A 14753-nucleotide genomic window follows, 5' to 3' on the forward strand; every position below is an offset into this window, starting at 1 on the left:
CTGCATCTGGGCAGTCGTGGAGGTCCTTGACCTGCAGAAGTGCAAAGCTTCCCAGGGAGACTGGAAACTCTCCTTGTTCTCCTTGAGCAACAGACCTTCTTTGCTGATCGCTGGACCAGATGGGCCGTCGTAGACTCTCATCTGGATGATGGGAGAAGTAAGCAGCATGTTTTCTGTTATCCTGCTCCAGAGAGAGATGCAGCTCTTGGAATATGGGAGGATTTTAAGTCAATATTAAAATTTTGCATAAGCCATTTTGCGCATGGCTTCTCACCGGTGTCCCTCTGGGAATGTTTGATTTCTCACTTTTTCTTTGTTACCATTAAGACTCCTAAAATGAAGCCACCCTGCGTGGAGGGGCTGAGCACACTGTGCTGGGCTATTTAGACTGTGAGCTCTGCATCTGGCAGGAGCAACCAAATGTGCATTGCAGCTGCCAGAAGACTTCATTCAGTGGTTCATTGAATTCAATGGAAAGAGGTGTTAGTAGAGTCAGGGGAAGTGATGCTATTAAAACAAATGATATTGTGTAGCTCCGTTCCGTGTTTATTCTCCCTCAGTGACTTCCAGATCAAACTTGGAGAGTTTGGCGTCAAAAGATGCCTATTCTGGACTCCAGTTTGAGGCAAATAAGATATCCAGCGTGGTTACTCTTCTCTTCCTGCTATGTCTCATTCCTTGGGGTGATTGTCAGATAGTTCAGGATTGCCTTGGCCCCGGTGGGAGCTGAGTCTTGGTGTCAGCACATGAGAATAATGGTTGGGTCGGGTGTTACACAACTGTCAAGTTGCTGTTCTCAGCCCCCAGCAAGGGGTAGGGTCTCCATAGCTCTTGCATCTTAAGATCCCAAGTGTGGGGTGTTGGCGTAAGAAAGGGATCAGGACTCTGTGTTCTTTCTCCCTCCCCTGATAAGATGCAGGGAAGTCGGCCAAAGGTTCTCAGAGCTCCGAATGGTGGAGGGTTGTTATTATTGATGATCTGACTGGCGTCGCAGAGACTATCTGAGAACTCACATTCTTCATAAATAGTTAATGCTTGGAGAATATAGCGTTCGGTTCTACAAGACCTCTGGGGGTCTTGGGAAGAGAGGGATGGTGTAATCATCAAACTGTCTGAGACCACAGAGCTCTCTTTCCCTCCCCTCACTGAGGGAGGAAAACAGAAACATATCTAAACTATGCATTCTCAGTGGGGGCAAAGCTACCTGCTCCCAGCTTTCACCAATGAGGAAAAAATTAGTTCCTTGGGGGGGGGGGGCAAAAAAACCCTTGCTCTTTTTACATATAAAGCGTAGATATACATACAGTACCGAAACAGATATACAGTGTATGTGTGTTATTAAAATTCCATTAGGAAGGTGACTAGGGGAAAAAATGTCTAAAAAAAGTTGAGAAATACTGCTCTAAACTAAGGTTTTATTTTGATGAAAATAACTGAGTTCTGAAAGATAGATGGTCCACAGTCACTCCTGACCTGCAGAGGTTCTGTCTCTGCAGGGAGAGCTGCCAACACTACTAGACGATAAAGGTTAGGACTTTGTTACTGGTAACTCCCTGCTCCCATCATCTGTTAGAAATTTCAAAGTCAATCCAGGGTGCAGTTTCCCACATTCCCTCCCATTTCGTTTGCCTCCACCTCTCACAGGGAATTGGGGTACTTGTTGTTCATAGTGAAAATTGTTCTAACTAGTCCCGATTCTCTTCAGACCAGTGTGCTGAAGAGAGAATAGTCCTTCTTGCCGCCTCATCATTTTAGATGAGGATGGAGAAATAGCTGGTAGGTTGGGAGGGAATAGCACCACGGTCTCATGTGTTCCTTTAGTTCTTCAATGAGGTCCACTGGAAAGGTACTGGGCTGGTACCTTTCACAAGAGGGCAGGAAGGGGCTAGGGATGCCAGAATTTGGTGTCACAAGTCTGCCAACCTTATCCTAACAAGCCAGGCCAAAACTCAGTGCCACTGGGGAAGATGGCTCTCCCAACTTTCCTGTGGGGAGAGACAAGGGCTGACCGACCCATGCTGGTGCATCCAGATTTGTGAGACAGCATCCTCCAAAGTCCTGACAACGTAGCTCCCTTCCCTGGGATGGCGAGCACACACCTGGATTTGTCCTACTGTCAGTGTCTCTCTGTGGTTCTCTTTCCTTCTTGTTCCTTTCTTCTTTCTTTTCTTTCTCTTTAATCTCTTCATTGAGGCTTGGCCGGGCCATGTGCAAACCCCAACCATTCAACAGTGCTGGAGAGTAGATAGTATTTACCTCAATAATGGTAGTCTCTTTTCGATTCTTTTTAACCCTCAATTCAGATGATGGGTCTAAGCCGACACCCACGATGGAGACTCAGCCAGTGTTCGACGGAGATGGTAAGCTCTTGTGTCGCTTCCGACTTGAATTCCCCCATCGGTGTTCAGATTTCGGAAATGTCTTTCCTTCGGATGTTTGTTTAAGCTTTATTATTATATATTTTTCTTTTTTAATTTCAATTTTTCCCAGTTTAAGCTGGGTTGTTTTAACCTTTTAAAAAATGCAAACCCTCCCAGGAACTGGTACACTCTTCACTTCTGGAAAGGCCCTCTGTTCTTGACAGGCTTCCTGCCTGGCTGCTGGTGTCCAACAATAACAGGGCCTGGACGGATCCTTTGAGCTGCCAAGACCAAGGAGCCATGGCTGAGAAAGACAGTCAGGCTGGCAGTGTCCCTTTAGTAAATGAACCAGCACTTACCCTGTGCTCGTTCCTGCCATGGGCCCAGCTTCATGCTAGGCTTCTGGAGGACAAAGGAGAAATAGAAGAGATGAAGCCTTTGCTCTTGAGAAAGTGGCAGCTCTTGGAGACCTTTATGTGTTAAATTATGGTCTCAGTTTTTGTCGTGGTGGACATTTATGGAGGAAAGAGATCGCAATGGTCTGGGAAAAGACTCTGTGAATAGAATGGACTTGGGCTGGATCTTGAAAGTTGGGGGAGGAGTCAGGGCATTGAAGGCAGGGGACTGGCATGAACCAAGGAGGGAGTATGGTGGAGTTGGGGTCTAGTGAGGAAAGTAGCAGGAAAGAGACTGGTAGTGGAGCTGGTTTGGCTAAGTTATAGGGACATTGAGAGTTGAGTTGAGACATTTGGGAGAGGAGAAATTCTAGGTCAAGAGAAATAGTGGTGGCTAGTGGCAAAATAGAGGCCAGATGTCCCTGGAGGTATGAGGAGTAGATAAGAGGAGTTTGGGGGTGTAGAAGGCTGGCCTTGGTTCGTGTTTGAGTTGCTCAGGGCCTACATTCTTCAGTGTGCTTTGCTAAGTTCTTCAGGTTCCCATGAGGTTCCCATGAAGAGGAGCAGGAAGCTTGGCAGAGTGAGGTTTCTAGAAAGTCTGACAATAAGGTTCAGCTCTCAGTGCAATATACAGCACCCTTTTATCAGCTTTCAGCCTAGTGTATCCAGGCCTGGATCATAAGACTGGACAGTGAGACAGAGGAATAAAAATAAACTGTGCCACTGGTTGGTACTGTAGCTAGGGATGTCCCTAGCATGGGCTCGGCTCTAGAACGAAGGATTGAAATGTGAAATATCCTTTGCAACTGGTCATTTAGTGGAACATATGTGTGTTTGTGCCTAGAAATTCAAACGTTTCTGTGATCCACAAAGGTCCTGGATCATTGGCAAATCTGAGACCCTGGGGATTGGGTGGATAATGGAGACCATGTCAGTTTGGGAGCCCTTCCCAACCCTCCACCAAAGATCTTGTCACTCTACAGTGTGTTCAGGGTCATCCCGAATTCCCACACCACCTGTTTACTGTGTGACCCAAGCCCTGGAAAGCCTGGGGGCACCGCGGAACACGCTGGAGGGAGGAATTCAGCCTGTGTTCAATGAGAAACCAGTAGAAAGGGAACTGAAGCACACATTAGACCCATTACTTTCTTTCCCATGTGGAGCAGAGTCTCAGCAAGCTGAAATCTGCTGTGGCTCAGCCGTTTCCTCCAAAATGGTCTCTGTGGTTTGTTTGGCGTTCATTTGTTGATTTATCCCCTTTAAATCTTCTTCCAAGGAAGCAGCTGAGAGAGACTTGGCTTGGCCCATGTTCCTCACCTCCTGGGATAATATTTTTATTCCTGGATGGAGTGGCTCAGCGCCTCTGGACTCTGACCACTCTGCCTCCCGGCACAGGAGGCCCCACTTGGCTCCTATGAGCTAATGGGGAGGGGAGCTTCCGTCTTGAGGAAGTGAGAGGGCTTGGGGCAAAGTGGATATGGAACTAGGGAGATAGGTCAAGCCTTGAATGCCTTAGACTTTAAAAAAAGCTATTAAGAAGTCTGGGGGTTATACTCCAAGTTAATACTCTCTTTGCCTAGACTTTATTTTCTCTCTCTTTGCTGTTTTTTTTTTCTCCAGAAATCACAGCTCCCACTCTATGGATTAAGCACTTGGTAATCAAGGACTCCAAACTGAACAACACCAATCTAAGAAATTCAGGTAAATAATCTGCCTTGGATTATATACATACCAGATCCATCTGTGGTTGCCCATGGTTGCTCCATGACTACCTACTGTGTGGGCTTGGGGAAGTCATTTAACTGGTCTGATCTTCAATGTCTACAGCTGTAAAATGAGATTTCATGAGTTAATCCCTTCCAACTTTAATTTTCACCAGTTGTTATCTCAGGAATCATCTTTCATGAGTAGTTGACACTTTTAGGTAAAAAACTTTGGACTGTATGTTTTAGTATTTTAACTGACTTTCTGTGTGCCATGCAGGAGAATTTAAAAGAAGAATGGCTGGACATAGAGAAGTTGAACTTAAAGCCTCAAAAGACTTGGTTCTATGTATTTTTAAGGCTCTAAACAGTTGCTGACAGTCATGTCTTTTCCGGTCTGATCTTTTGAGGGTCTTAGGAGTAGCCAGGTTTTGGTACTGGCTGAACTCCTTGTAGAAAGGTGATAATTTTTAAAGAGTGATCAGATTTGTAGGACTTATGTGTAGCATTCATTTACCATCACAACAAAGGCCAAAATCAGTAAAGTTTATATACCATCGATAAGGCCCACATGTCCATCAACAGGAAAATGTGTTAACAACTCAATCTCTATGGGGGGGGGGGGCGATTGGGCAGAATCATTCTTCTTTCAGCCTAAAACTTTGTTGTGAGAAATGCCATTCAGCATAATTTATGCCTGGTTGTTGAAGTTAACCATATCACCTTTTCCTTATAGATAGCAAGGTCTATAAACTAAAGATATATCCCTTTCAACTGGCAGGCAGAGTTTTAAGTGACCATTAATTAATGAGTGTACTGTCCTTGGCCAGTTCTGTCGTAAAAGTGGTAGTGTGGGGATGAGAGTGTGCGGAATGATTTAGACCATGAGCTGAATCCATGCGGCGTTGGTTGATTCTCTCTGTGACTTGGGCCGGTCAGTACCTCTGCACGTGTTTGGTTTCCTGTTCAGTTGAAGCTGGAGGAGGTGTGGGATGGTGGGGTAGGAAGGAGACCATGCAAACTCCCATGGGCCAGAGTCTTTGACAGAACAGTGGCCTGGTGGAAGCACAGGCTTTGGAGTCCGTGAAACCTGGGTTCAGTTTCTGGCTCTAACTCTTAGTGAGTGACCCAGTCAAGTCCAGTTATCCCCCTGAGCCTCAATTCTCCTCTGGGATCATGATCTTTTCCTCAAAGGACTGTGGTTAAATGTTAACTGAGTTAATGTCTGTATGCTACTTGACTAATGCCTGGCTAAATGATAAATATAAACGCGTGATAAATTCTAAGCACACATATTTATTATTATCATCATTATTGGTAGGAAAAATGGGAATATTAATGATACTGCTTATTGTGAGAATTCTTCAATCGGGAAAGAATTTGTGATTGTCAGCCTAAGCAAAATCATCTATTAGGAGGCTTCTTCTTAAGACTGTCCTCCATTCCTTCCTCACTGTTAGGCAGATGTGTTAAGTCAAGTAGAAGTGGTTTTGGTGCCTGTGGTACCTGGAAGTGACATCTACAAATGGTCTCCCCGTTTTCTGAACCTCCAGGAGGTCTTCAAGGCCCTAGTGTGAGCTTTAATTCTCATTCTGTGACCAAGTTGTAGATACGAGGGTGAGCTCTCTCTGAAATTATACAGCATCTTTTGCCTGAAACATTCATTTGACATTTAGCAACTGCTCCCATGAATTGTTTTTTTTTTTTCATCTACAAGTGGTTAATTTCTCTCTCTAGGTTGTAAACTCTGTGAGGGAAAGTTTATCGCCTTTCTATTGTATCTATTATAGAATCTAGTTCAATGTGTTTGATTGCTTTTGGGAAAGATGGAGTAGAAAAGATCATCATCATCATCGTCAGTAAAAGCAGAATCATCACCGTCGTCATAGCTGGTCTGGCAGATCCTTCAGAACTTTACATGTATCTCATGTGAGTTTCACCATAAGCATAGTTATTGTCCCCATCTTACAGATGAAGAGTCCGAGGCCGAGAGAGAGGAAGTACCTGTCCTGGGTCACAGCTAGTAAGCGGTGGGGCTGCAGAAAATGACGTATCCTTGGGAAGAAAGTGCCTGTCTTTTTGAGCTGTACTCTCTGAGTGTAGTGAGGTGGCAATGTCAAGTTGGTTAATGATGTATGCGTACGCTTCATTTCTTCCGCTTTCCATTCCTACTTCCCCTAGATAGTTTTTAATTGGATGAGGATGGGGTCATGTTGAGAAGTAGTTTCCAGGCAGGTACAACCACCTTCCTTATTTTGGAGTGGCCCAGCCACCTTTATTTTTCCCTAGTTGGCCCCAGTTATGTTGATAAGGGTAGTGTACAGGACAGGGTTGTTGGGGGAGAGCTACAGGCTCCCTAGGAGAGACTGAGTCCAGCAGTAATTAGCACAGATTGATACCTTAGAAATTTCCTAGTAAATGGGGGACTGTCTCACTTGATACCATCATGATCAAGTGGTAATTCTGAGTGCCTGTCCATCTTTTTGATGTTATTACGTGTAAAGGACATGGTGTCACAAAGGAATATAGCATGTATTGGCAAATAGCCACCTGCTTGTTTTTTGTTTTTTGTGTTTTTTTTAAAGATTTTATTTTTTTCCTTTTTCTCCCCAAAGTCCCCCGGTACATAGTTGTATATTCTTAGTTGTGGGTCCTTCTAGTTGTGGCATGTGGGACGCTGCCTCAGTGTGGCTTGATGAGCAGTGCCATGTCCGCGCCCAGGATTCGATCCAACGAAACACTGGGCCGCCTGCAGCAGAGCGTGTGAACTTAACCACTTGGCCACGGGGCCGACCCCGCCACCTGCTTGTTTTTACAAATAAAGTTTTATTGGAAGACAGTGACACCCATTTATTTACATCTTTGGTTGTTTTTGTGTTGCAGCAGTAGGGTTGAATAGTTGCGACAGAGACCATCACATTTAAATATTTTAAAAATATTTACTATCTGACCCTTTGCAGAAAAAGTTTTGCTGGGCCCTGGCGTATAAGATCGAAGTGGAAGCATTTGGATGAGGGTGCATGTGTGGGGGTGTCTTTCTGACTTTTGTTTGGTCCCTCTCGTGGACCAGGCAGAAGTCGGGGCTGTGTCTCCTGAGAGGTTTCCTGACATGCCAGGGAGGCCTGCATCAGCACAGGCTCTTCACCGTCTCACGTTAGTGTTAGCCTTTGTCAAGCTTTAATGTTTGTTCTGGCATATGCTCTCGCAACGGGGTTGCCAAGGAAGCCTCCGGAGGTTTGGCTTTTGCAGGCGGTGGAGTGGGATGTCTTTTGTATACAGAAGAGAGAAACCTTGTAATGGCAACAGCATGGGCTTTGGTATAGACTAACCTACAGACCTGGCTTCCAATGCTCCCTTCCTATGAGAGGCTGGGTAACCTTGAGAAAGTTAATAAACTACCCTGAGCCTGGGTTTCTTTATACGTAAAACAAAGTTACTAGTGCCTTGCAGGATTTTTCTAAGGATTCAACGATATGTATATAAAATGCCTAGCACATAGTAGATACACCATAAGTGATTCACAAAAACCTACAATGGTGTCTCTTGATGGAATATCTTTATGTCTTGTGCTAGCCACTTTTCACATTATCTCATTTGGTTTGATGAGAAGTCAGATATACTTTACTGATAACTCAGGTCTGGGCACTTGACTCTGGTATGGACTGGAGCTTCTGGGTCAAGCCCCTGAGACAGTTTCCCATTAGAGTTTGCTGGAAGATTCTGGGTTCAGGTGAGCTCCAGCCCCCATCTCTGGGGAGCCGGAAGTGGGACTCTGAGAAGCCAGTCTGGGTGAGAGCTCTTCTTCACAGCTCTCTCTCAGAGGCAAAAAGGCCATCCCAGTTTCTTTTACACCCCAAACATCCTTCTTTCACACGCAGACCCTGTGACGCCAGGTTTGTTTTCTGGCCTGGGGACTGTTGATGTTGGAAAGGTTCCACTGGGCAGCTGAAGTTTTGCAATAACATGACACATATGACTGCAGACTTATCCTGTCTCCTTCTTCCCTCCTGGAGGTTTTGTTTTTAAGACTTTGTCATATGGTCACCATGGTCATTGTGGCCTTTTGAGGACTTGGCGTCTTCAGCGTTGACAGCCTTGTGTCTTTGGACTTCTTCTCTTTGATTCTCACGTCCGCTGAACTGGAGTTCTTCTTGCCCTCAGGAAGACAACGTACCTGGCCGGCTAATGCCCTAGAACTCGAGAGCAAGCATCTGCTGATACATGGTGTTGGCCAGAGACTCTGTTTTGCTTTTATAAGACAGATGAACCCTTGCTGAGTTTTTTGTATCGGGCACTAACCAAGGCATTTCTTAATATAGCTAGAATGAAAAAACTTTTTTAATCATCTACATTTTATAGACAAGAGTAAAGAGATTAAAGAAATGACAAAAACTAGGCTTCATCTCATTCTTCATCCCTAATCTCACTGCTTCTAATTTTACTATACACAGACACTCTGCTACAGCTGTGATTTATAAGTTTTTTTTCTGTGTGACAAAAGTCTGTGCTTTCTCCTCTGGGAAAATACTATCTCTCAGGAAATATGATCGTGTGAGCCTTAGCCCTTCCCTTTGTGCAGTGTGGCGACGCCCTCGGGCATGTGCGTCCTTCCCTCTGCCCCCGTGGGGTTAACTCTTGGAGCCTCTAGTGGGGTCATTTAACTTCCTTCTTCCTTCCCTGTCTCTTTCTTTCCTTTATCTCCATCTTTTCTAGTTAACTTCTTTCATGATCTGATCTGGGACTTCAAGAAGGCTCTCGAACCTGGCCCTGTGGGTTAAATCCAAAAGGACTGTGCCTTCCCTTCCTCACCTCTCTTTGCCCTGCAGCCCTTCCTTCTGTGTGTCAGTCAAGTCAGCAGCTCGTGCTAACTCTGCTCCCGGAGCCAGAGCCATCAGCAGGGACACAAGGCTGAAATGCATTTCTTATAAGTTCTGCCGTGAAAATGACCCCTGTCTCCTTGTACATGAGAGTTTTGCCTAACTCACCATCCATGTCACAGGGAGCTGTCCTCAGCGTCCCTGCCCTTACCTGCCGGTGTCAGAGCATTGCTTCTTTAGGCCTGCTTTGGGCCCCTGGGCTGCATTTTGGACTGCTCCTCCCTCACTGGGGAAGTTCCTGCCGGGATAGCTGCTGCTATGATTGGGATTTGGGGTCATTGAGGCAACTGCTCATCCTGGCTGGATCCCCACCCCCTAAACCAGCCTGCCCAGAAACCACCGGGTGATGTAATGACCTGAGGCCTGGAAAAATAAACAGCTCTCAGGGAAACCAGCAGTAGCTGTTGTAAGCAAATACCCCACGGCCACCTGGAACCTCACGCTGACGTGATTGGGAGGAAGAATGAGTAATCCACTAACGTTAGCAGCCGCGGACGGGTCTGGGTTTGTGTGCATTTAAAATATCTACATAAAAACAAACCTTTGATGTTTATTTCTATAACCGGCCTTCTGGATGTCTGCCCATCTATCTCATGCAGGTGTCTTGGTCAATCATGGCCAGTAGAATGGACCTGGGGCCGGGGCCGGGTTCTCATCCCTATGGCTTTCTCTCTGGCAACAAAGGCCTTGCTCAAGTTTTCACTTTGCAGAGAGGAGCCGTAAACACATTTGGAGGCCCCAGAGAGCCTAGCCCCTCAGCTCATTTTTACCCTGTTTTAAAATTAGCTTTCCTGGTTGCCTGGCTCCTTCACTGCACATTGTCTGCTCAGAACACAGAGGTGTGGTGGTGGGGTGGAAGGGGAGAGGGGGTAGGACCTGGCCTCTGGAACTTTCTCGACCTGCAAAAGTTTTATTTCTGTAGGTGAGTTTGTGTGCTTTTTTGGTGTTGATAGCAAAACCATGTGTCCCAATGTTTTCCTTTTGGCCTCTGCTGCTAAAAACTGAAATCAAAGATCCTGCCAAACTATTGTGATTGGCTCCTTCTAATTTTCTAGAAGTCAACTACAGTCTCCGCTTTGATCTGAGGGTCCTCCATCTGTGTTTATTTGTAAAATGGCTTTGGAAGTAGGCAGGGTTATATCTGATAAGCACACACATGTTTTGATACATGTTTTGATACATGTTTGATAACGTGTTTTGATAAAGTTATGATACTTTACGTTATGATACTTTGACACATTAAAAAAATCTCTCTTCCATCTCTCCCTTGGCCTGTGCTCCCCTCTTTCCTTCTCACTTGAATGTTTTATTTACTATCTCTTGTCCTTAAACGAGAGAGCTTGTCAGGTCAAAGTCAACGAAATGACTGAGAAAAACTAGAAAGAAGACAGCTTGCCTTTTCTCGGTACTTGTCATTGCAAAACCACTGTGAAGCATTTCATATTCTTCTTGGTGGAAGGGTCATATGAGCTCACTTAACGAGTGAGTCAATAGAGATGGAGCCTTTCCTAAAATTTGAGTGGATGTGAGTCAGGGGTGGTTTGGGGGAAAAGTTAAAAAAAAAAGAGGCCTATGCTATCTTGGGACAATCCATCATAGAAGGAATACCTTCAGCAGAATTTATATCTTGTTTTCTTGTACTCCTCAGTTTCTGTCTGTGTGGGAAAGAAGAGGTCAGTGCTTCAGACAATGGTGCACCATACATGGCCATTTTAGTTTCCATGGAGAGACATTATTTAGACAGGCTGGTTGGACTGTAATTTTCCCTTACGTCTCCTCACCCTGGGTGCTTCATCCCAGCAACGTGCCCTATTTGCAGAGCCCACTGCGAACACTCCTGTGATTAGGAGCTTTCAGCCAGCATCCGGGATGTGGGATGGGCATCGTTAGTTTGCTTCTGGAGATGGGGCCTCTGAGCCGTAGGAGGCTGAGCCACACAGCATTACTGTGAGGGTCACGAGGTACAAGGGGTGAGCCTGAAGGCCCCCAGCAGTGTTGCCTTTTGCTCAGCCCCTTTCCTGGTGCTTGGGTTCCCCTGGGGCGTGGGAAGCTGGTTTGGATCAGGCCCCTGAGCCATGGGGAAGCACACCTGATCCTGTCGGTTATAAGCTGTGGGCTGTGAGAGTGGGAAGGGCCTGGGGATCATTCTAGTACCACTGCTTCATTTTAGACAAGAAAAGGAGGCCAGACTAGTTAAGGGCCTTGTCCTGGGTCATAGGCGCATCAACAACTGTCATGTGCTAAGACCTCTACTTGGTGCTAAGGGGGCCAAGGGAAGAAATACAAGGAGCATCTAAGGGAGGAGTTGACTGTCGGGCAGTGGTGTGCCAATGGGAGCGAGCAGTGGTGTGGGCCACCCCAGTGGGGAGGAAGGTCCTATCACTGATATTGTTTTGAGTTGCTGGCGTGGTGATCATAAAAAGCAGACTGATTCTTAGTTATATTGTGATTTTTTCAGTTTCCCTACAATGTGCCCCCGTTTAACGCCTCCACCTGGAGCAGACTGTGCCCACTATGCCTGCAGACTAGTTGGGGTGACTAGTCATTCACAGGGATGGGTCAGGAAGCCTGGGTTTGCTCCACATTTGCTGAGGCTGCTGCTACCTTAGAGCAGCGAAGACCTCAGACCCTTCCTGTGGCGCCGGGTTAAATGCTTCACATACACTATCGCACTGAATCCTCGCAATGACCCCACGAGGCGCATGCTCTTGTTACCCCATTTTTACAGGGGAGGGACCTGGGGCTTAGAGAGCTGGAGTAAACTGCCCAAGGTCACAGAGCTAACAAGTGGCAGAGGCTGATCCTTCTGACCCCAAAGCCCAGGCTCTTGACCACCACACCATACCGTCTTTCTTCCAACTGTTGTTGATGCCCATGAAACAGTGACAGAACCTTCCACATGCCAGGCCCTGGGTGGAGTGTGCAGGAGCAGGGTGCCAGGCCCTTACTCTTGCTTTCAGCCTTGCCAGGGAAGCCCAGGTACCCCACCCCACCCTCCACTCCTGTTCCTGGAGCAGCTTCCCTCTGACGGGCCTGAGTTCTCTCTGGTGTTTGGGAACAGCCATCCCACTGAGCTTTTATACGATCCTCATTTGTCCTTCTGGGCTGGAGCTGAAGAGCCTCTCTTCTCTTGGCCAGGTAGTCCATCAGAAGGGGTGCCCTCCTCCAGAGAAGCGGTCTAAGGTCCCTCTGTGGGTTGGGATTGGCTGATGACATTATTGTTTTCACTTCATTTGGTTGCCTACTCTGTAGGGATAGGGCCTTTAGATGAAATGAGATGGGGAAACCCACTCCAGTGGAAGAGGTGACTGCATTAAATTTGTGCGTGTTCTGCTTCTCTTCTCCCCACCCCTGCCTCTACTTGACACACACCTGAGCACGGTCTCAGGGGTTGACTTCGTTCTGTTTGTCCAAGTCTGCTTCTTCCTGCCCCGGCAGGGCCTTTTCTCTGGGCCTCTCCTTTTCTGGGCCTGTTGTCTGCCCTCTGTTCTGAAGGGAGCCCTGAGCATTGGTTCTGTGGGTTCCCCTCCCCTCTGGGGGGCTCTTGGAGTCCCTGGGTGACTCTGAGACTTGGGAATTGGTGGCGGCCAGGCAGCAGCTCAGTGCTGAGTGTGATGGAAAGCTCAGGGTGGAAGGGCAGAGCCAGCCAGCAAATGGTGCTTGGAAAAATGGTCCTCTGGGGGCTACTTGGCTCCTCCTGTGAAAAAATGCAAAGTCCACAAGTAAGAAAAATAACCTCTTCACATAGTTGGCCTGAAACCATAGGTGCTAAAACCCCATGTGGCTAAATAAACAGAAAGGGCTTGCTCGGTGATGTACCATAAATCACTCTTAAAGATTATGGACTCCAGCAGCATCTCCTCCCCTGGAGACCACAATCCCAGTCCCCGGGCCGGCCCTTCAAGAACAGGAGACTCACTGCTTCAACCTGGTCCTTGTCCCTCCTTTTGTTCCTGCAGTCCCTTCCCTGGCCAGATTCTCTGCAACCGTCCTGACGCCACACACCCACACACTCACATGCTGACCCGAGAATCCTGAGGCGGGAGCCACTTGATTTCTTACGCCTCTGGAATTTCATATTGTGACTTAGGAAAGGTTGTTTTTAACACACAGTTTGTTATTCTGGGTTATCGTTCAGCATTTCATTCATTTTTGATAAGAGGCTAGGTGGGTGTGAGGTATTTGAAGGGATTTCAGGGTAATTGTAGGCGACACAACTGTAGTGTTTTCCTTAATATTCTTGGCCTGGTGGGATGATTCCTTTTGCAATGAAACATAAATAAGCTCCCCTCATTTTTCAGGCGGGTAACCTTTTATGGATTTTTCTCCTAAGAAAATCCAGTACTTGATAGTCTGAGTTGACTGTAGCTTTTCCCAGGATGAGTCAAAGAAACAGATATTCCTTTTTCAGCCTCTGGCGTCTCATCCCCACATTTGGCGTATGCTCAGCAGTGGGTGGTCCCATCTCTGAAGTGTCAGGCTAGGGCAGAATTCTGTGGCTGGGATGGCGTAGCAGGGATTCAAGCAATAGAGGGGTTCTTGCACCAAATACTCTTTACGGATCCTTTAAACCTGAGATATCATGGTTTTCCTAGGAATAAGGACCCGGGGGCCGTGGATGGGTGAGGTGAAGGATGGGGAAGGATGTCGCAGAGTCCTTGACTCTCAGTCTGGTCAAGTCATGGTACCAAGAGTAAGGGGTACATGAAAGCAACAGATCCACAGTCTTAGACTCAGCAGAGGGAGTCTTCACTCTAGGTTGGGGCCCTCAGAGAAAGCTTCAGGGATGGAGGAATGTCTGAAACGAGGGTAAGTTAAGATCCTGTGGCTAGTTCTTTCCTCTTGCTATGTCTTACAAAACTTTTCTGACCTCTCCAGAGCCTGACATGGTGCCAGCACATACTCAGTACCAGCCTGTGTGAGAAATGGGGCCCACGCAGGACTCTGACCTCCTCTGCATCTTCTCCATGAGCCCTAATCTCATGTATTACTCAGGATCCTGCATTAGGTCCGAGACTCCAGGAGCACCTTCCTCTCTTAGGACATTGTCCTCTGCCTTGTCAGCTTCCCACTCCCATTTTCTCCAGTATAAGCAACTCTTGGTCAGACCAGTCTGAGCAGCTGCCCTTAATTACAAACTGAGCCTCCGCTAGGAGAATTGCTTCTGGTTCTTCCTCTGGGAAGACTGCGTCTTTCATGGAGGCATCTTCCTAATACATGTTTCTATGGCCCTCTTCTGTGTTCTGTGTATGGTTTTCTGTAAGACTGGGCTTTGTTCTTGCTCTCATTTTTCATATGAACCTGTGGTGGTTAATTTTTTGTTTCAACTTGATTAGGCTACGGTGCCTAGTTTGGTCAAATGCTAGTATAGATGTTGCTGCGAAGCTATTTTTTAGATGTGATTGACATTTACCATCA

At 46.7% G+C, this 14753-nt stretch overlaps 1 protein-coding gene across 6 annotated transcripts in view; it reads left to right on the top strand.

Annotated features, from left to right (window-relative positions):
• The window catches only part of SMOC1 (SPARC related modular calcium binding 1), a 144334-nt gene that overhangs the window by 103950 nt on the left and 25631 nt on the right, over window positions 1-14753 (top strand). For 3 of the 6 annotated variants that reach the window (XM_070593476.1, XM_070593472.1, XM_070593474.1), the window contains exons 6-7: window positions 2304-2360; window positions 4376-4456. In XM_070593476.1, the coding sequence (XP_070449577.1) occupies window positions 2304-2360; window positions 4376-4456 (138 nt within the window). Of the gene's footprint in view, window positions 1-2270; window positions 2361-4375; window positions 4457-14753 lie in introns of all 6 variants that reach the window. The other 3 variants (XM_070593475.1, XM_070593471.1, XM_070593473.1) reach the window with 1 other exon arrangement.

The sequence above is a fragment of the Equus przewalskii genome, chromosome 25 (genome assembly GCF_037783145.1).
Source record: "Equus przewalskii isolate Varuska chromosome 25, EquPr2, whole genome shotgun sequence".
Classification (NCBI taxonomy): domain Eukaryota; kingdom Metazoa; phylum Chordata; class Mammalia; order Perissodactyla; family Equidae; genus Equus; species Equus przewalskii.